General features: G+C 38.6%; 1 protein-coding gene across 4 annotated transcripts in view; it reads left to right on the top strand.

Moving 5' to 3' along the window:
- The first annotated feature begins 1,576 nt into the window (after positions 1-1,576).
- The window catches only part of TMEM144 (transmembrane protein 144), a 46,347-nt gene continuing 26,362 nt past the window's right edge, over positions 1,577-21,561 (top strand). Inside the window, exons 1-5 of one of the 4 annotated variants that reach the window (XM_032248565.1) lie at positions 1,577-1,838; positions 3,859-4,027; positions 6,639-6,761; positions 8,730-8,829; positions 10,298-10,378. In XM_032248565.1, the coding sequence (XP_032104456.1) occupies positions 3,919-4,027; positions 6,639-6,761; positions 8,730-8,829; positions 10,298-10,378 (413 nt within the window). In that variant the 5' untranslated portion in view covers positions 1,577-1,838; positions 3,859-3,918. Of the gene's footprint in view, positions 1,839-3,858; positions 4,028-5,917; positions 6,016-6,638; positions 6,762-8,256; positions 8,465-8,729; positions 8,830-10,297; positions 10,379-21,561 lie in introns of those variants that run through there. The other 3 variants (XM_032248567.1, XM_032248566.1, XM_032248569.1) reach the window with 3 other exon arrangements.

Below are 21,561 nucleotides of genomic sequence, written 5' to 3'. Positions count from 1 at the left end.
TTTAGGGAATTCTCAACAAATGCTGACACAAGCTTCAGCTTCTCCATGTGAGTCTGAAGCAAGAATAAACCAAGTGATCATGTGACCATGAAGTGAAACAATTCTAGGTTGGATTTAGGACCTTTATTTTAGGAAGAGAGTTTGTGTACATGTGTGTCTTAAGTGTGCATGTGTGGAAATGGGAACTGATTTCTTCAAAACCTTTCTGAACTGCTAAATTTATCCTCTTCCTTAAGTGGAAAAGTTTTGCTGCTTTAATTCTTTAAATGAAATGGTATTTTGCCTTCCCATCTGTCCATCTGACAGGATGGTCTATGAATGTGATTAACGTTTAAAGAAGAACTTCCTCCTAGGAAATGTTATCTGTTAATAGTCCTTGTGTTTTCTCCTTCTTGTGAATGCCACACCCATTACCAACCACTGGATGGTCTTGGGTTAAATATCACTTCCTCAGAGAGGACTTTCTTGAACTCACACTAGCACAGAACCTACACTTCCCCTTTCCGACTTAAAGTTTGCATCCTTTGGTGTATGGGAACCCACATGAAGAGATGATTTCATCTAGGGCACCACTGTAATTCCAAGGCTAACAGTCTAGAGCAATGTTTTCCAGAACTTTCTGCAGTGACAGAAATCTTCAATAACCTGCACATCTGGCTACTGAGCACTTGAAAAGTGTCCAGTGCAAGTGAACTACTAAATATTTTCTTGTGATTTAATTTTGAATAACCCCATGCTGCTATTGGCTGCATATCGGACAGTAGAGGACTAGAACAACGTTCCTCAAAATCTAAATAAAGATGGCAAGAGCCTGCATTTTTAACCCATTCCTCAGGTGACTCTTACAGGCAATAACATTGGACAAATATTGATTAGAATATGATTCTCAAGCCCAGCTTCACATTAGAGTCACCCAGGGAAGGCTTTTGAAAGAAAATGATTCCTGAGTCACATACTCAGAGATTGTACTTTAATTGCTTTGGTATTGGGTCCAGATATTAGTTTAATTTTGTTTTGCATTTTAAAGCCCCCACCTTGGGCCATTGTTATGTGCAGCCAAGCTTGAGAATCCTAGAATATATATTCTCATGTGACACAATACATATTAGATAAAAATACAGATAAATGACTTGTACAAATAAATGGCTTGGGTGCATCTATAAAGAATTAGTGATTACAAGTGAAATCTTGTGATGTCACAAGAGACGTTAATGACATCAGTGGTGTAGATGAATTTCTAATACTAAGTGGAAAAATTCACTTCAGGTAATCTTTTACAATGGTGTGAAATTTCTCAGCCTTTTGTTTTATCCATAAACAATAATAAAAAATAATACCTCCTTCTGTGACACTTAGAAAGGGTGACATGCTGAGAGTTCCCTGAATAATCACCTACAAAAACACAAAACTCTTCTAGTTTCCTGGTTGACCAACTCAGAGCTTGAGGACTCCTCATGAGCCACCTGACAATTCACTCCAGCACAGAAACTGAAGGAAGGCGTTCCCTAGCCTGCTGTCCTAGGAAGGCCTCTGAGTCGCCGGTGCTAAAGCCCTCCCCTCTCCACCCTCCTGAGGTGGAGGTAAGTGTCCCGACAGGAAGTCAGGGCTGGATTGGCGCCCTGCGCGAACATCCTGGGAAGAGCACTCTGGGTCACGGGTGCTAGAGCCCTCCCCTCTCCTCCCGGCTGTTGTGTGGGAAATTGTCCCCGCAGACAGTAAAGGCTGGCCAGGCCGCCCCGGCACGTAGAGGGAATGAATCAGGCTCCACACCCGCACGTAGTGGACGGATCGCGCCAGCGCTGAGTAGGAAGGAGTTTCAGCCGCCAGCCCGGAACGCAGTGAGTACAGCCACTCAAAGGAAAGCCAAGTTGCTTTGCAGGGGAGCGTCTCATGATTTTTCAGAAACATGCTCATGGTTAAAAAGAAAAATCAAGGCTCAGAATAAATACTTTCAAACACTGTTAATTTTAGCCCAAAGACAGGCGGTACTTGCCGGGAGATTTGGGGAAATTAACATGAAACTAAAAATGAAATTTTAGTTGGAGTGAAACAAACAGTATTGATCAGAATATACCAAATAGGAATTTTTTAAAAGGCTGCGTAGAAGTTTAAATTACTAGGAAAAACGTAAAGGAGAAGTATTTACTCATAAATTAAACAAAGGTAATAAAATGAAAATAAATTAATATAGTTTGACAAAATATCAGTGGACACTGAAAAAAACATTAAAATAATGTTTGAGATTGTTTAGGTTTTGTGCAGAAAGAATTGGGAAAATGTGCTGGATGGAGTCATACTGCTTTTCTTTTCCACAAAAATGTCATTGTTTTAGAGAGAGAGCCTTTTTAAAGACAGTAAGTTATTGCCAATTCACAATGAAATAAGATCACATGCTTTCTAAAATGTTCAAGAGCTGCATGCAATAAACTGCATTTATCTATAGATAATAACTGGTGTTCATTTGGTAGTCAAAATGCAGCTCATGCACTCTAGCACTTCAAATTATTCTTTCCATTTCAGAGATTTAGGGCCTTTGTGGAGCCTTCTTTTCAATAAAATAATTTGCCACTTTTGAAGGTTAGACATTCTCTTCTTATCAATGTACACATGAAGGTGTTGTTTTGCTTTGCTTGTTGTTAATTAAAATGAGGAAAAAATGATATGTTAGCTATCGCCCAATCATGTGTCTTTTTAGTCATAGGTTAGCTTTTCAAGGTATTTCCTGCATCTCTGACCTGTTGCAGCTCTGTTATCTTAGCACGTCTGTTAACTTAGCAGCGAGCACCTGCTTCAGCTGACCCTTGAGCCATAACCCATGTAAACCACTGCAGTGCTAGATCTCTCTTTGAGCCTAACAGTAGAACTATTATTTTTTCTTCTTCAATAGTGTTACTGTGTCAATGCTGAAATGTACCTCAGTGTCTCTTTCTCAGCTACATCCCTATGAAGGATGTTTTCTTACTAGCAATGTGTTTTTAAGAAAGTCCACACAATTTCAAATACACGTTTTCTTTACTAAAGTTTATTGACCAGTTTTGAAGTGATCCTGGTTTTCAGTTAAACTGTGCTTAATAATGCTAAATAACATATTTTGTAGGTTGTTGTATATTTAATATTCTTTGCAAGAACACATAAGGAACAATACATGGACCTTATATATTTGTCACTGTGAAATAAAATTACAAGAAAAGGTGATTTCAGGGGTACTACATTCAATACATATATACAAGAAGTTATCACTATGAAAAAGAAACCACTGGATTATTCTGAATTCTATTCCAGAGAGGTTATTCCAAAGGGCCGGTGTGCAACATATGAATCCAAGATGGTATTGTGGTCTGTTTACCTCTTGTGATAAAATTATTTTAGTGGTGTTTTTTCTCGTGTAACTCGGGCAACTAAAAATCTAAATTGTATTAAGTGGCCTTTCACAACAACAACTTTATGAAAAAATGTCTAATTCTTGGTTATTTGTAGTTTTAGTCCTTTTCTTCATAGAGAAGCAAGAGCCGTTAAATAAGTTTAGCAGTGTTGTCCACTAAAACGTTCTACAGTGATGGAACCTACACAGGAGAATATTTTTTGTAATGTACTATCATTGTCTTCAGATCTTAGAAGAAGTTAGGCTTTCAAGCCCTGATGACAAAGTTGTTCTTTTCAAATTATAGGCTAATGATCAAAAATATTTGTTGATAGAATAAATGAACATGAAGCACAAACATAATATATAGTTGTGTGATGTCCTAACTACCCACAAAAAGGAGTCTTAGCATACTTTTGAAAAATTCGATAAATACGTTCATTACAATTTGTTCATGGATTCACGTCTCAGGTGTTTCGTTTTTTCTTTTATTTCAGAAGCTCCTGAAAAGCACGTCAAGTCTAAGGTGAACCAGCGAACTCAGCAAGGCTGGAACCATGAGCAGTAATGGAGCAGATCTAACCTTTGGTTACGCCTCCTGTTTTGTAGCTATCCTTTTGTTTGGCTCAAATTTTGTGCCACTTAAAAAGTTTGACACTGGTGATGGTAATTATTTTTCCTTCATTGTTAACCTTGCATTATTTTTAAAGATGAAGTTCCTTTTTTGGTCTTTTAAAATTATAGCTACAAAAACAAATCATGTTGATCTCGATACCTAATGAATAGAACTTAAAATTAATCATTTGATAGTGCCCACACCAGCTTGTCTGAAAGTCATCATGGGAGAACCATTAAGGTTGTTTCCTGGTAAAGCTAGGGTGGGTACTGTCAGGAAAGCTCATTAGCCATTATGCCAATGGAAGAAATTTATAGCTCTACTAATAACAGTTGTTTTGAAAACATGAGTCTTCAACATGATTGATATATTAGGGAACACTTTAAGCATAACAGATTTTTTGCTTGCTTATGTGCAGTTTTGTCTCTGAGAAAGCTCTAGGTAAACACAGAAAACTGCATCCAGATAAATAAAGATGTGTGATAATACACGCAATGCACACACACACATGCACATCCTTCAACTATCAACTAGTGCCGTTAGTTCACCACATATGGTTAGGAAGTATCATATCTGCTGTCAGAACTCTTCATCCAGCACCTTCATAGTAACTCGTGAGCTGCAACCTTTTAGATGCCCACTTCAGGAGCAAACTTCTGGTCTTTTCCAATTAAAATGCCCTATTTGTTACAGCATTCATGTAATTAACCAGTTAAAACTGTACACCATTTTGATTAGGTTGAGTGTTGCTCTAGCCCCATTTTCCCCATATGCTCTGTAGTTTTACTGCATGATTTTGCATAGTGGAGTGATTTCAAGGAATGCACGTGTTACATTATAGCACAATCGACTAATGTGAATTTTGGGGAAGGAGAAGCAAGAGTTATTTATATTTACCTGACTTCCATATTGAAGCCAGGAGAAGGGATTGGAGATTTATGGTGAGCACATGTTGGGAATTACTTCCCTGGTAGCATTTATTACCTGACAGCAGTTGCGTTATTTCTCCAATTCTTTGTCTTCATGCAGTTAGAAAATAGAATTACAAATTGCTTTCCTCCTACAAATTGCTTGTCTTCAGATCTTAGAAGAAGTTAGGCTTTCAAGCCCTGAAGACAAAGTTGTTCTTTTTAAATTGAAGGCTAGTGATCAAAAATATTTGTTGATGGAATAAATGAACATGAAGTACAAACATAATTTATAGTTTGTTGTGTAATGTCCTAACTATGCACAAAAAGGAGTCTTAGCATACTTTTGAAAAATGTGATAGATTTTCCTCCAGGGCATTTCTTCTTTTTTCCTTTGGAGTTAGAACAAGAATGGAAACTACTAGAAGAACAAAAAAATGGGTAGAGGATCTAGCTTTTGGTCTTCCACAATTAGCTTTGTGATCCTGAGAAAATATTACCAACTCTGCTGTTTTCAGTTTCTTATTTGTAAAGTGAAGAGCTTATAAAATTAAGTTTCTTTTCATTTCTGTGATTCTACTCTTTTTGGTTTTTTTTTTTTTTTGGAGACAGAGTCTCACTTTCTCACTGAGGATGGAGTGAAGTATCACAATCTTGGCTCGCTGCAACCTCTGCCTTTAAGGTTCAAGTGATTCTCGTTCCTCAGCCTCCCAAGTAGCTGAGACTATAGGCACACACTATCACAGCTGGCTAATTTTTTGTATTTTTAGTAGAGACGGGGTCTCACCGTGTTGTGCAGACTGGTCTCAAATTCCTGAGCTCAGGCAATCTGCCCACTTTGGCCTCCCAAAGTGCTGGGATTATAGGCGTGAGCCACTGTGGCTGGCTGATTCTACTCTTTTGTCATAGAGATTAGCAGCCATTTTTTCTCTCTCCTCCACAATGAGATTGAATCAAAGTAGAGCAACAATTTTCCAAAATTAGTGCCAGAAGTAATACATTGAGTTTTAACAGCCTCAGTGTTTCTTTCAGTGTCAACTGTTTCCTCATCCTTCCAATCTCTAAATCCTTAATGATGCAGAAGCCTCAGAAATGTGCAGGTATACCTCATAACACCAGGTTATCTTCAGATAACTGGCAAATGGCAACTCAAAGTGTAGAAAGTAGGGCAACCTTGACCTAGAAAGCTAATTCTCAGGCTTATAATGCCTGACTCATTATATACATCGAACTCTAACTGTATGAGGCCTATGTGTAGCCACAAATGACTTTATTTTTCTCCCAGAGGTGGCATAAATGGCCCCCGAAGGTTTAAATTCTGTTGTGCTGTTCCGAAGTACCTAATACCATATTTAGGGGGAACAAGAGTCCTCAGTGTAGTCTCTGAATGATGATATAGACTTGGTCTTGCCATCACTCTTTGGCAGAAAATTCCTGATTTGTCTAATAGGAGAAAAAAAAGAATGTTAAGCAAGAGCCCACAGTGTATAAGCCTTGGAGTCAACCTGGGTTTAAATTCCAGCTCAACAAACCACCAGCTGTTTGGACAGGTTGCTTCATTGCAGATTCTCTATCTTTGAGCTAGGGTTGATTATGATACAGAATAATCATAAGAATGAAATGTGCAAAGTCCATGGCATATAGGCATTCAGTAAATTGTGGCCATTCCTATAATTCCTCCTCATTGTTATTCCTGAGCACAAATTTACTCAGTTCAATTTGTACCACTAACGCTGAGTTTGTTTATTTCTAGGAATGTTTCTCCAGTGGGTCCTTTGTGCTGCCATATGGTTGGTTGCCTTGGTGGTCAATCTGATATTACATTGCCCAAAGTTTTGGCCTTTTGCAATGCTAGGGGGCTGCATTTGGGCAACAGGTAATGTCTGATATAATTTATACTTTTATCATGTAACATGATGATCAAAATAATTCTCATTCACAATAGAAGGAAATAGCACAAACAGTGATTCTGAATAACCCTTCGTCATTGATACTAGAAATTAACTAATCTCTTGCCTTCACATGCTCTATGAATATTTTTGGTGCCTCACCTGATTTGTTCCGCCTGATTTGTTCCTCTTAATGATTTTTAAGTTCCTGGTAGAAAATTTTTATAGTAAAAACATTTTAATTATTCTCCATCTATTCAAGCATAACTCATATTTTAATGTGTTCTGGCCATTTTTTCTAGCATGTTTATCAGAAAATATTTATGAAATAGTAACTAACACCATTTTTAGGACTTAGCCTAAGTAAGCCTGTGTGAAGATACTATCATTTCAAAAGGGCTGGTTAACAAAAAAGCAAAGCAAACAAAAATCTCTCTGTTGCCTTATCAGTACCTGAAATTATATAATTAGAATTCATACCTTGTCTTGGTCCTTCAAGAAATGTTTTTTTTTTCTTCAAAAAAGAGAATTCCAAGTATCAATGATTTTTAGAAATAATTTTGTTAAAAGCAAATAAAAGTTAAAATGTTAAACATTTATTTTAAAAACTTAACATGAAAATGCATTTATTACCCACTTAATTTGAATCTCTTAGGAGTTAAATTATTTAGTGATGTTCATAAGTTTGATGACAAAAGAGTTAGCTTTTAAATTTCCACCAGGATTTACATTATTATACCTCACTTATACCTCATTAAGGTTGTTTGTCATATCTAATGGGGGAGAGGAACAGACTAAGCATCCATCTATCCTGCAGCTCTTTATAGCCACCATAGCATTTCTGTTCACCCAGCAGGTTCCACTGGCTGTCAGTGAGGAAAGAGTCTAATTTGAGATATGTTGCAGATGTGGGTGCTATAGGTTGGAGCACCTTATAGCATATAGGACATAGCAGACTGGGGGGAGCCAATGATCATGTAGAGATTTGCTTATAGGGGCTTAGGAGGGTGGTGGTATTGACACAGGTGAGGAAATAGGAAAGAGAACAGTCTGAAAGGGAAACTGATGGGTTCAGCTTGGCACTTTCTGAGCATGAACATCCAGATGTTTCCGCCATAGAGAACATCTGGTTGGAGATTTCTTCTTGACAGTTTGGAAAATAATTAAAACTCTAACGTGGGTCCAGGCTAGAGCTGTAGCAATGGGAACATGGACCTTTAGCTAATAGCAGAAATCATGAAATTGGGTCAAGTACCCAGAAGGGACAATGAAGCAAGGAGACAAATATGTTCAAGGGAAAATCTTCAGGGGGTACCTTACTCCAGAAGGAGTGATGAAAAATAGCAGCCAGAGAAAGAGGTAGTGAGAAGCAGGAGGAGGATCAAGCGATGAAGACATCATGGAATCCTAAAGAAATACCCTTTTGAGATTGTAGGACTGAGACCAAAAAAAAAAAAAAAAAATTATGGATTTGGCTCTCAGTGACCCTCAAAACATAAAAGAACAAATGTGAAAATCCAGAAATCCAGAAGAAAAATCAGCAATCATGAAAGAACAAATTCTGGGGCTGTTTTAGGGCCAAAGACTTCTGCTAGTAACTGGTCCTAGTTCAAGTCTAAGAGGATGGTCACTGACAATTTATCACTGACAGCTTCCATGAAGAGTCACAGAATAGAGAGCTTTGTTAAGGGTGAGAAACCTCTGTACAGTTAGGAATGGAGCTAATTCAACATTTTTTCTTTGTAGAATTTTTCCCTAAGCCTAGTTCTTTTAACAATCATAATCATTAATGCCAAAAGTATGGTTATTTTACTTAAAAAATAAGGAACTGTGCTTTACTAAATTTGTCCAAATCCCATGCACTTCAGTTGAAGTTAGAGTAAAAACTAATTCTATTTATATATGTATTTTCTATATTGGAAATAACATGTTTCTTCTGTATATTACATCTACAGGGAACATTGCTGTTGTTCCAATTATCAAAACCATTGGTTTAGGCCTTGGAATCTTAATCTGGGGATCATTTAATGCTTTAACTGGATGGGCAAGCTCAAGGTAATTCAAGTCAAACTAGTTCAACTAAGATTTCCTGCCCCATATTCTATGTAAGGCCAGTGCTTTCCGAGAGGAACAACACATGAATCTTATTCTTACCGAGTTTATAGCTGGTAAAATATATGCATCAAATATGCCACCTTCTATTGCTATTTGCCATAAATTCTTAATAAGTTATCTAGATATTTGATGAAGATATAATATAGCATTAAATCTAGGAAACAGAGGTAGAGAGAGAAAAACGAAACTGGTGTTTATTGTCCCTTTCTATTGTGTGACAATTTACTGGACATGTTCTATGCATCATTCTCATCTCACTTTCACAAATGCATGAGGTAAGCAGTATCTTATAAGACAGTAGATACACAAAGAGGTTAAGTAACTTACTGTAGGTCACAGAACTAGGAAGCTAGGATTCAAACCCAGGTCATCTGGTTCTAGAGCACATATTGTTCCCTCTAGAGTAAGGTTGGCAAACCGTGGCCCAGTTTCCCAGCCATATCTATAAATAAGGTTTTATTGGAACACAGCCAAACCCATCCATTTAAGGATTGTCTATGGCTATTTTTATGCCACAGTGGCATTGCTGAGCAGCAAGAGAATAACCAACCCTCAAAGCTTAAATTGTTTACTGTCTGGTCTTTGAGAAAAGTTTGCCAGCTCCAGCTCTAGCGTTGTGCTGTCTAATAGAGCAGCCACAAGCCATGGGAAGCCATTTATATTTAAATTTAAATTAACTAAAAGTTGATAAAATTAAACTTCCAGTTTCTTGGTTGCACTGGCCACATTTCCTGTTCACAGTAGCTACCTATGGGGAGAGGCTGCACTTTTGTGCAATGAAGATGGAGAACAGTCCCCATCATTACACGAAGTTCTATCAGACTGGTGACCTTGTTCAGCATTAAGATTACCATTCAAATCAATTTTGGGAAAGTGAGTGGAATGTAGGGTGTTATTCTCACCTTACCTTTTGGACTCCCTTTCCACTCAGAGCATGATGACCACCTCAAAACAACAAAAACCAACTTACCTCCAATACATTCTCTCCCTTCCTTTCCCCATTCCCCACCCCCTGCTATTTTCTTTTTCATTTCCCTCTTTTCTCCTTTTCTCTTGCCTCTGATGGTTCTCAGTGATTCTTGGTAATGATCATGACAATGTCAAGGCAGGAAAAACAAATGTATGGTGATGACAGAGTAGGGATATTTAACCTAAACGTTTTTTAAAAGTCACTGTACTTCAGCCTGGGTGACAGAGAACGCTTCCATCTCAAAAATAAAATAAAATTTAAATTTAAGAAACTGAAAATTAAGGTACAGTGAAGATAAATAACTTATCCAAAGTCACAGCTAATAAGTGAGAGAGCTAAGATTTGAACCTAAGAATCTGGCTCCAAGTCCATGCCCTTAACCATTATGATGAAACAGCTTAACGGCATTTAATTTGATGTGACTTTCTGGATTTTCAGGTTTGGCTGGTTTGGATTGGATGCAGAAGAAGTATCAAATCCGCTGCTAAATTACATTGGAGCTGGGCTATCCATAGTAAGGTACGCAGACATTTCTAGTGATTTCACTATTCTTCAAAACATGGAGAGTGCTTTTTTAAGGATCCTGATATGCTTACATTTTTGTTTGCATTTTTTAAACCTACATTTCATAAAATCCACATGCTTGTTCCTCAGACTCTTCATTTACAATGATGGGTTTGGAGGACAAAAAAGTCCCAGATTTGGAGGCAGGAGCCCCAGGTTTAGCTCTCCAAAACTCTGAGAGCCTGGAAAGTCATTAACTGCTCTGAAGCTTAGTTTAATCGTTTATAATATGTAGAAAATCGTAACACATAGCTTATAAATGAGAATCAAATATTTTGCAAACTAAAACATGCTATGCAAAAAAAAAAAAAGCATTCTGCTGGCTTCTTGATGCCCTGGAGTATCCACTGATTCTCTCTCTTCTCCCCCTACTCACATCTTGTCCCACCTAGTTTCCACTTCCAGTCTCCTCACTCACTCTTCTCAACCTAGCTAGACAGCCACTCCTTCACCTGTGAGAACACTTACTCTATTGAATGCCCATTTTTGGCTGCATCTGTGTCTAGCTGTATACACTCTATGAATAGGGATGAAATGACTTTGAATCTCTATATGGTAGAGTTCAGTCAATAAAACTCTAACAGGAACTAGGTCACCTTAAATTCAGTCTTCTTTCCCCTCTAGATTCCATTTATATTCCTTGTCAGTTCTTCACATAATGGATAGGACTGCCTAGAAAGATTTTAGTACTTTTTTATTCTTCAGGGAAAGAACAGTATATGTCCCTGCCTTCAGCAATGATGGCTTTTCCTCAGCCACATTCAGAAACAATCTCTTTGTCATTAAAATGTTGCCTTAGAGAGTAGTCCCAGGCCAATTGGAGAAAAAATAACATAAATTGCTATAAAATAGGAGATTCCTGAGATTTTTTGGTTGCCTGCAATTTTATGTATTTTGTACAATTCACACAGAATTTTAGCTTTGAATAGCTCTCTCAAAAACAATTCCTTTACACACAAAATTATAACATAGCGTGGCTTAGTTTTGACTTAATGACAATTTAAGGCCATTTTACCCAGTCTGTCAGGCATTTGTTTTTCTCCATATTTCTTCTTTATTTAGAAAAAATACATTCTTGAAACTTACAAATCAATTATTTATGTTCTACCACTTCTACCTATGTGGCCATGGCAAATAACTTCAGTTCTCCAAGCCTTGGTTTCTTCATTTGTAAAGAAGGATGATAATAGCGACAACCTCATAAGATACTTTGAGGATTAAGTGAAATAAAATATGTTTAGTGCTTCATATAATGCTAAGTACATGGTTAATGCTCTCTATATTAGATAGTTGTCATTGCAGTTATTATGTGAATAACATTTATGTTCAGTTGCTGTTTCTCTGGTAGGTATTTGTGGCCCAACTTTATGTTATACAAGGGAGTATACCTGAGGAATCTTGCAGCTCAATTTGAGTTTGGTCTGTAGCAGGGAAATTCAATGAGCTCCTCCTTGAGTGCATCTAGGCTCCCTTCTATGTTTCTCTGCTAGGAGGAATTTCTGGAATATGTCATTTCATTATTTTAACTCAGTTAAATCAGTTTGATCCGAAGGTTCTTCACTGAACAACCTTGGAGCTTCAGGGACCATGTAAAGACACTTGGAATATGGCTGTCTTAGTTTAGGATCTTGCCTTTCTTTTTAAAATTAAAATTATTGCTTCTATCTTCTGTATAGTCTAATTTTTAAAGAGTTGGTTAATTTCTAGCCTTACATTTTCATTATATGATATATAAAGTGTTTGTCAGTCCGTATACTAAAACCACTCCAGGTATTTTAAACAGGAGAGGATTTAACACAGGGAATTGTTTACAAGACCCAGTGGAGCAAAAGGAGAAAGGTGGTGTCACCCATAACCCTGGAGACCGCACAATACTTCTGAATTACCTCTGCCTGACCAATTGCTTCTGCTGAAACTACTGGAGCCGCCAACAAAACATAATGGCTTCTCCCGTCTTCTCAAATTATGCAAGTGCCTCCCACTGGCAGAGCCTAGCTGCCAATAGAGTTTGGGAAATGTAATTTTCAGTCTTCTGGGCTCCACAGTTCAGGAGAGAGTATGTAAGGATGGGAGCAGAGCTGACACCAAGAAACAATATTCAGGACACTCTTAAAAATTTGCTTTCTTGAAGATCCAGGAGTCAGAGGTCTATAAAAAGACCAATGTCCTTTTCAATTCAAATAATAATAACGTGATTTGGATTCTCTTTAAGGGTCTGCTCTCCATTCTTTTGTCTTCTCTCTTAACCTGCCTTCCCTGGAAGGTTTTATTTACTCCACAACTTCATCTATCATTTTACATTGTGTGGAAAACCAAATCTTTGTTTCTAACTGTCACCTTTCCTCAAGCCACAGCCCTTATATCTAACTATGGACCAGGCTACACATCTCTACACACACTCCACAGGTACCACCTTTCAGTCTTATCTGAGATAACACGAAGAAGGGAACCATGCTGATCAGCACTTCACAAACACTAAATCATTTGTTCCTTTATCTTTGCCTTCAATGTTTCCCAATAAGAATTACTTTTCTTCCTGGACCCTTCCCTACAAACTGGTTCCTCTTCCTGAGTTCTCTCTCTCCATAGAAGGGCAGTCATTCAAATTAAAAATCTGTTGTCTTTATGTTTTTTCCCTTTATATGCTATATCTAATTCTGTAAAAAAATTTTTTTGAATGTTTCACAAGTGCTTCTCCTTTCCCTCCGTCCCACCTTACCTACCTACTTGTATACATATGATTATAAAAAATCTCACCTCTAGTTTCCCCGGTTCTATCCTTTCCTTTGCCAGTATGGATAGCTTATATCTGCCCTACATCAGAGCATGTCACTCTCCTGTTTAAAACAATTAGAATGTTCCCCACTGAATTCAGAATAAACCTGTCTCCTTAATCTGGCTTGTTCTTTGCAGTACATCTATCCAGCCAGTATTTCTATATGTGTTTCACCTTTCTCCCTGTACTGTGCAATCGGTGACCCAGAATTACACCATACTCCCAACACTTCCCTCAGCCTTGAAGGCCCTTTCCTCAGCCTCCTTGGCCATCATTTAATATCATTTGAGATTGTTCCATCCCATGTGACATCTTCTTGATTTTCTGCTCTCTAGTTAGAATCTTTCCCTAAACTACCAAAACTTTTTATGCTTCTTCCATTATTGAAACTATCAGAGTCTACTTTGTATTATTCATACAGTCTTCTTTATTCTTGAACTATGATTTCCTGAAGGAAAAGACCCATTATTTTCTATATACACCATTCCTTCCACCATAACCATCAGACTTTCATATATAGTGTTTTACACATAACTGATGCTTAGTAAATGTTTGCTGACTTCAATTGTTGACATAACTGCCCATGTATACACACAGGGTTTTTTTCTTCTTTTTTTATTATACTTTAAGTTCTGGGGTACATGTGCAGAATGTGCAGGTTTGTTACATAGGTATACACATGCCACGATGGCTTGCTGCACCCATCACCCCGTCATCTACATTAGGTATTTCTCCTAAGGCTATCCCTCCCCTGTTTCCCCACCCTGCTATCCCTCCCCTAGCCTCCTACCCTTGACAGGCCCCAGTGTGTGATGTTCCTTTCCCTGTGTCCATGTATTCTCATTGTTCAGCACCCACTTATGAGTGAGAAAATGTGGTGTTTGGTTTTCTGTTCTTGTATCAGTTTGCTGAGGATGATGGTTTCCAGCTTTATCCATGTCCCTGCAAAGAACATAAACTCATTCCTTTTTTTATGGCTGCATAGTATTCCAAGGTGTATATGTACCACATTTTCTTTATCCAGTCTATCATTGAGGGGCATTTGGGTTGGTTCCAAGTCTTTGCTTTTGTGAACATTGCCACAATAAACGTACATGTGCATGTGTCTTTATGATAGAATGATTTATAATTCTTTGGGTATATACCCAGTAATGGGGTTGCTGGGTCAAATGGTATTTCCATTCTAGATCCTTGAGGAATAACCACACTGTCTTCCACAATGGTTGAACTAATTTATACTCCCACCAACAATGTAAAACTGTTCCTATTTCTCTCCATCCTCTCCAACATCTGTTGTCTCCTGATTTTTTAATGATCACCATTCTAACTGGCATGAGATGGTATCTCAATGTGGTTTTGATTTGCATTTCTCTAATGACCAGTGATGATGAGCTTTTTTTCATATGTTTGTTGACAGCATAAATGTCTTCTTTTGAGAAGTGTCTGTTCATATCCTTTGCCCACTTTTTGATGGGGTTGTTTTTTTCTTGTAAATTTGCTTAAGTTCTTTGTAGATTCTGGATATTAGCCCTTTGTCAGATGGGTAGATGGCAACATTTTTTTTCCATTTTGTTGGTTGCTGGTTCACTATAATGATAGCTTCCTTTGCTGTGCAGAAGCTCTTTAATTTAATTAGATCCCATTTGTCTATTTTGGCTTTTGTTGCCATTCCTTTTGGACATACACACAATTTTTACTAAGTATGAAATATATGGGATTGCAAATCTGGGAAACTGGAAAGTTTGAAAATGTGAAGAAGAATCCTTGGGTAAAACATCAGGTTTTATTTTAAGTTACCTATGCTTTTGACAGCATTCGTAGACTGTCATGGAACTTTGCATTTGATGTTCTGTACCACATTTTTTTAAGTCTATAGCCCAAAAGGCTTTGTGATTTATTTGGTTTTATGTTCATATACATAAAATAAATTTGATTAGCTTCTCTTTATTTACTGTCACCAACTCCCTTGATCTAACTGAGCTGAGACTCTTCTTCCTGATTTACCTATTCTTATGACTAGCATTAGTTGCACAGGCTCAAAATTATTGTGTAGTCCTAATTTCTTTTTCATGCTCAGTACTCCCTCACCCATCCATTTGGTAATTAAAATTTTCTCTTTACTAACATATTTGCAAATTTTATTTTGAGCTAAAGTACACTGAGAATTGTATGTGCATTTTCATTTCATTTTCATCACAGCTCTGTGATGAGGTTATATCCCCATTTTTTAAATGAATACTGTCAAGTCTCAGAGAGTGATTTGTTGGAGGGTTATATACTTGTTTGAAGAAAAGCAATCAAAGATCCTTATCTATAGTGTCCTTTTATTTATTTATTTATTTATTTATTTTTATTTCAGTTTAAGTTCCAGGATACATGTGCAGAAAATACAGGTTTGTTACATAGGTATACATGTCCCATGGTGGTTTCCTACACCTATTAACCCATCCTGTAAGTTCCCTCCCCTTGCCCTTGCCTACCACCCCACAACAGGCTGTGGTGTGTGTTGTCCCCCTCCCTGCGTTCATGTGTTCTCATTGTTCAACTCCCACTTATGAGTGAGATCGTCAGTGTTTAGTTTTCTGTTCCTGTGTTAATTTCTTGAGGATGATGGCTTCCAGCTTCGTCTATCATTGATGGGCATTTGGGTTGGTTCCATGACTTTGCTATTGTAAACAGTGCTGCAATAAACATACGTGTGCATGTATCTTTATAGTAGAATGATTTATAATTTATAATCCTTTGGGTATATACCCAGTAATGAGATTGCTAGGTTAAATGGTATTTCTGGTTCTAGGTCCTTGAGGAATCACCATACTGTCTTCCACAATTATTGAACTAATTTATATTCCCACCAATAGTATAAAAGCATTCCTTTTTCCCCACAGCCTTGCCAGCATCTATTGTTTCTTGACTTTTTAATAATCACATTTCTGACTGGCCTGAGATGGTATCTCGTTGTGGTTTTGATTTGCATTTCTCTAATGATCAGTGATTTTGAGCATGTTTCATGTTTATTAGTCATGTAAATGTCGTCTTTTGAGAAGTGTCTGTTCATATCCATTGCCCAATTTTTGAAGGGGTTGCTTTTCTCTTGTAAATTTGTTTAAGTTCCTTGTAAATTCTGGATATTAGACCTCTGTCTAAGTTTTTTGATGTGCTGCTGGATTCAGTTTGCCAGTATTCAGATTCAGTTTACCAGTATTAAGGATTTTCATATCAGTGTTCATCAGGGATAATGGCCTGAAGTTTTCTCTTTTCATTGTGTCTCTGCCCGGTTTTAGTACCATGATGATGCTGGCTTCATAAAATGAATTAGGGAGAATTCCTTGCTTTTCAATTGTTTGAAGTAATTTCAGAAGTATTGGTACCAGCTCCTCTTTGTATCTCTAGTAGAATTTGGCTTTAAATTTGTCTGGTCTTGGAACTTTTTTTTAGTTGATAGGCTGTTAATTACTGCCAAAATTTCCAAAGTTGTTATTGGTGTTTCAGGGATTCAACTTCCTGGTTTAGTCTTGGGAGGGTGTGTGTGTCCAGGAATTTATCAATTTCCTCTAGATTTTCTAGTTTTTTATGTAGAGGCGTTTTTTGTTTTGTTTTTTGAGACAGAGACTTGCTCTGTCATGCGGGCTGGAGTGCAGTGGCACAATCTCGGCTCACTGCAACCCTCCGCCTCCCAGGTTCAAGTGATTCTCCTGCCTTCATCTCCTGAGTAGCTGAGATTACAGACACCTGCAACCACGCCCAGCAAATTTTTGTATTTTTAGTAGAGATGTGGTTTCACCATGTTGGCCAGGCTGGTCTCGAACTCCTGACCTCAAAAGATCCACCCACCTCAGCCTTGCAAACTGCAGCCACCGTGACCAGCCTGCATAGAGGTGTTTATAGTATCCTCTGATGGTACTTTGTATTTCTGTGGAGTTAATGGTGATATCTCCTTTATCATTTTTTATTGTGTCTATTTGATTCTTCTCTAGTTTCTTCTTTATTGGTCTAGCTAGCAGGCTATTTTGTTATTTTTTTCAAAAACTGCTCCTGGATTCGTTGATTTTTTGGAGGGTTTTTTGGTTTCTCTATCTCCTTCAGTTCTGCTCTGATCATAGTTATTTCTTGTCTTCTGCTATCTTTTGGATTAGTTTTCTCTTGCCTCTCTTTTCATTGTGGTGTTAGAATGTCAGTTTGAGATCTTTCTAGCTTTCTGATGTGGGCATTTAGTACTATAAATTTCCCTCTTAACACTGTTTTAGCTATGTCCCAGAGATTCTGGTACATTGTCTCTTTGTTCTCATTGGATTCAAAGAACTTCTTCATTTCTGCCTTAATTCATCATGTGCCCAGGAGTCATTCAGGGACAGATTGTGCAGTTTCCATGTAATCTTGCGGTTTCGAGTGAGTTTCTTAATCCTGAGTTCTAATTGATTGCACTGTGGTCTGAGAGACTGTTTGTCATGATTTCACTTATTTTGCATTTGCTGAGGAGTGTTTTACTTCCAATTATGTGGCCAATTTTAGAATGAATGTCATGTGGCACTGAGAAGAATATTCTGTTGATTTGGGGTTAGAGTTCTGTAGATATCTAGTAGATCCACTTAATTCAGAGTTCAGTTCAGAGCTGGATTCAAGTCCTGAATATCCCTGTTAATTTTCTGTCTTATTGATCTGTCTAATATTGACAGTGGGGTGTTAAAGTCTCCCACTATGGCTGGGCATGGTGGCTCACTCCTGTAATCCTAGCACTTTGGGAGGCCAGGGCAGGTGGATCACGAGTTTGAGACCAGCCGGGCTAAGATGCTGAAACCCCATCTCTACTAAAAATGCAAAAATTAACCTCCCATGGTGGCAGGTGCCTGTAATTCCAGCTACTCAGGAGGCCGAGGAAGGAGAATCACTTGAACCCAGGAGGCGGATGTTGCAGTGAGCTGAGATCGTGCCACTGCACTCTAGCCTGGGTGACAGAGCAAGACTCCATCTCAAAGAAAAAAAAAAGTCTCCCACTATGATTGTATGGGAGTTTAAGTCTCTTTCTAGGTCTCTAATAACTTGTTTTATGAATCTGGGTGTTCCTGTACTGGGTGCATATATATTTAGAATAGTTAGCTGTTCTTGTTGAATTGTTCCCTTTACCATATGTAATGCCCTTGTTGAATTATTCCCTTTACCCTTATGTAATGTCTTTTCAGATCTTTGTTAGTTTAAAGTCTGTTTTGTCAGAGACTAGAATTGCAATCCCTGCTGTTTTTTTTTTTTTTTCTATTTGCTTGGCAAATTTTTCACCATCCCTTTATTTTGAGCCTATGTGTGTCTTTGCATGTGACATGGGTCTCCTGATACAGCACACTGATGGGTCTTGACTGTATCCAATTTGCCAGTCTGTATCTTTTAATTGGGGCATTTAAGGTTAATATTGTTATGTGTGAATTTGATTCTGCCATCATGAGGCTATGTGGTTATTTTGCACACTTGTTGATGCAGCTTCTTCATAGTGTCATTGGTCTTTATATTTTGTTGTATTTTTGCAGAGACTGGTACCAGTTTTTCCTTTCCATATATAGGGCTTCTTTCAGAATGTCTTTCAAGGCAGGCCTGGTGGTAAAGAAATCCTTCAGCATTTCCTTGTCTGGAAAGGATTTTATTTCTCCTTTGCTTTGAAGCTTAATTTGGCTGAATATGAAATTCCGGGTTGAAAATCCTTAAGAATGTTGCATATTGGTTCCCAATCTCTTCTGGCTTATAGAGTTTCTTCGAGGAGGTCCACTGTTACTCTGATGGGCTTCCCTTTGTAGGTGACCTGACCTTTCTCTCTGGCTGTCCCTTAACGTTGTTTCCTTCATTTTGACCTTGGAGAATCCAATGATTATGTGTTTTGGGGTTGATCTTCTCATGGAATATCTTAGTGGTGTGCTCTGTATTTTCTGAATTCACATGTTCGCCTATCTTGCTACATCGGGGAAGTTCTCCTGGATAATATCCTGAAGTGTGTTTTCCAGCTTGTTTCCATTCTCTCTGTCTCCTTCAGGTACTCCAATCAATCGTAGGCTTAGTCTTTTTCCATAGTGTTATAGTTCTTAGAGACTTTGTTCATTTCTTTTCATTCTTTTTTCCTCCAATATTGTCTGCATGCCTTATTTCAGCAAGGTGGTCTTCAAACTCTTCTATCCTTTCTTTCACTTGTTTGATTTGGCTATTCATACTTGTGTATGCTTCCTGAAGTTCTTGTGCTATACTTTTCAGCTCCACCAGGTCATTTATCTTTCTTTCTAAACTGGTTATTATTCTTAGCAGCTCTTCTAACCTTTTATCAAGGTTGTTAGCTTCTTTGCATTGAGTTAGAACATGTTCCTTTAGCTCAGCAGATTTTTTTATTATCCATCTTCTGAAGCATACTTCTGTCATTCGTCCATCTGATCCTCCGTCCAGTTCTGCACCCTTGCTAGAGAGGCATTGTGATCATTTGGAGGGGAAGAGGCACTCAGACCTTTTGGGTTTTCAGCATTTTTTGGTCAATTATTTCTCATCTTCATGAGTTTATCTAGTTTTGATCTTTGAGACTGCTGACCCTTGCATGGGGTTTTTGCAGGGACATTTTTTGTTGTTGATGCTGTTGTTGCTTTCTGTTTGCTTTTCTTTCGATGGTAAGGTCCCTCTTCTATAGGGCTGCTGTGGTTTGCTGAAGGTTTACTTCAGGCCCTATGCATCTGGTTAGCTCCCAGACTTGGAAATGTCACTCAAGGAGGCTGGAGAACAGTAAAGATGGGTTCCTTCTCCTTCTTCTGGAATCTCTGACCTCAAGGGACACCAACCAGATGCCAGTAGGATAATTCCTGTGTAGGGTGTCTGACAACCTCTGTCAGAGGATCTCACCCAGTTTGGTGGCATGGGGAACAGGACCCATTTAACAAAGCACTTTGACTGTCCCTTTTGGAGGGGGTGGGCTTCGCTGGGGGGAAACCCACTCATCTGGGCTGTCCAGATTCCTCAGAACTACCAGAGGAAAGGCTAACTCTGCTGGTCCACAGTGACTATGACCAACATTCCCCCTAGAGGAGGCCCAGGGAGGCCCAGGTTCTGTCCCTGAGCCTCTGGCTAGAATTGTTGGAGTTCCTACAGGGATGTCTCACTGAGAGGGGAAGGATGGGTCAGGGTGAGGCCTGAAGAGGTGCCCTGGCTACAGTCTGCCACAGCTGCTGTGTTGGGCTGTGGGGAGCACTTCTTGGGGACCAAGCTATCCAGCATCCCTGGCTCCAGCAGGGGAAAAACATGTCCTGGAGCTATAGAGCTGGGTGTCGCCCTTCCCCAGCCCAGGGAGCTTTGCGTGTTAGGCAGTTATGAGTCCCAGTGCTGGCTACTGCCCCTTCCCCAAGAAGCACAAACAGCTTAGGTAGCAGGCAGCCACACCTGTGCTGCTGATCACCCCTCCCCTAGGGAGCTCAGCAGGTTTAGGCAGATTCCAGCTGAGAGGCTGTTGAGAATCTGCATGGCTCCAGGGTTGGGACCCTAGGCCCCAATGGCGTAGGTTTGCAAGTGGGATCTTCCAGTTTGTGGGCTACACAATTCCGTGATAAAAGGATGGCTTCTCTGTCTGGGTAGCATGCTCACTCACCACCTCCCTTGGCTGGGGGGTGGTAGGAGCTCCTCTGCCCTGTGTGGCTCTCAGGTGGGCCGCCACACCACACTGCTCTTCCTTTCTCTCTGTGATCGCATCAGCCACCTAGTCAGTTCTGATGAGAGAATCTGGATACCTGGGTTGCCAGTGAAGGATTCACATGCTAATTATAGTTCTTTTTGATGTGACCCTTTGATTGCTGCTCTTTCTAGTTGTCCATCTTGGTCTTGCCCATCCCATCTGTAGCTTTCAAGTATTTTCTAACATATCATTCTGTATTGTTTATTAGAAAAACACACAGGTCTATACAAAGTAGAGGATTTTCACTGTAAAATTTTGAGAAGAAAATGCCAATTAAGGTCTAATATTAGCCTTGCAAATATATATATGCACACACACAAATACACACATATTTACACAAATATATGTATGTATGTAAATATATATATCATATGTATAAAACACACACGTACATAACTCATTTAAATATACTTATATGCTTAGGCTTTATGCATTCAATTTTACCAAGTGTTAAATATCTTGAGGACCCTGAAGGAGATATAAGATGTGGTTTCTACTGTAGGGACAGAAAGGTGTGATACCTTTCTTCCTTATAAGGGTCATGGCTGACACTCCTATAACAAAAGACAGGTTAACAAGAAAAAAAATAACAAAATTAATCAAAGTTTTACCTGACATGGGAACCTGAAGACCCAAAGATCCAGGGGAAAAAGTCTGTTTTTCTGCTTAGATTTGAAG

This window comes from Sapajus apella, unplaced genomic scaffold (genome assembly GCF_009761245.1).
Source record: "Sapajus apella isolate SASKATOON/1434 unplaced genomic scaffold, GSC_monkey_1.0 scaffold67, whole genome shotgun sequence".
NCBI lineage: Eukaryota > Metazoa > Chordata > Mammalia > Primates > Cebidae > Sapajus > Sapajus apella.
The sequence above is the reverse complement of the archived record's forward strand: the minus strand, read 5'-3'. Positions and strand labels throughout refer to the sequence as shown.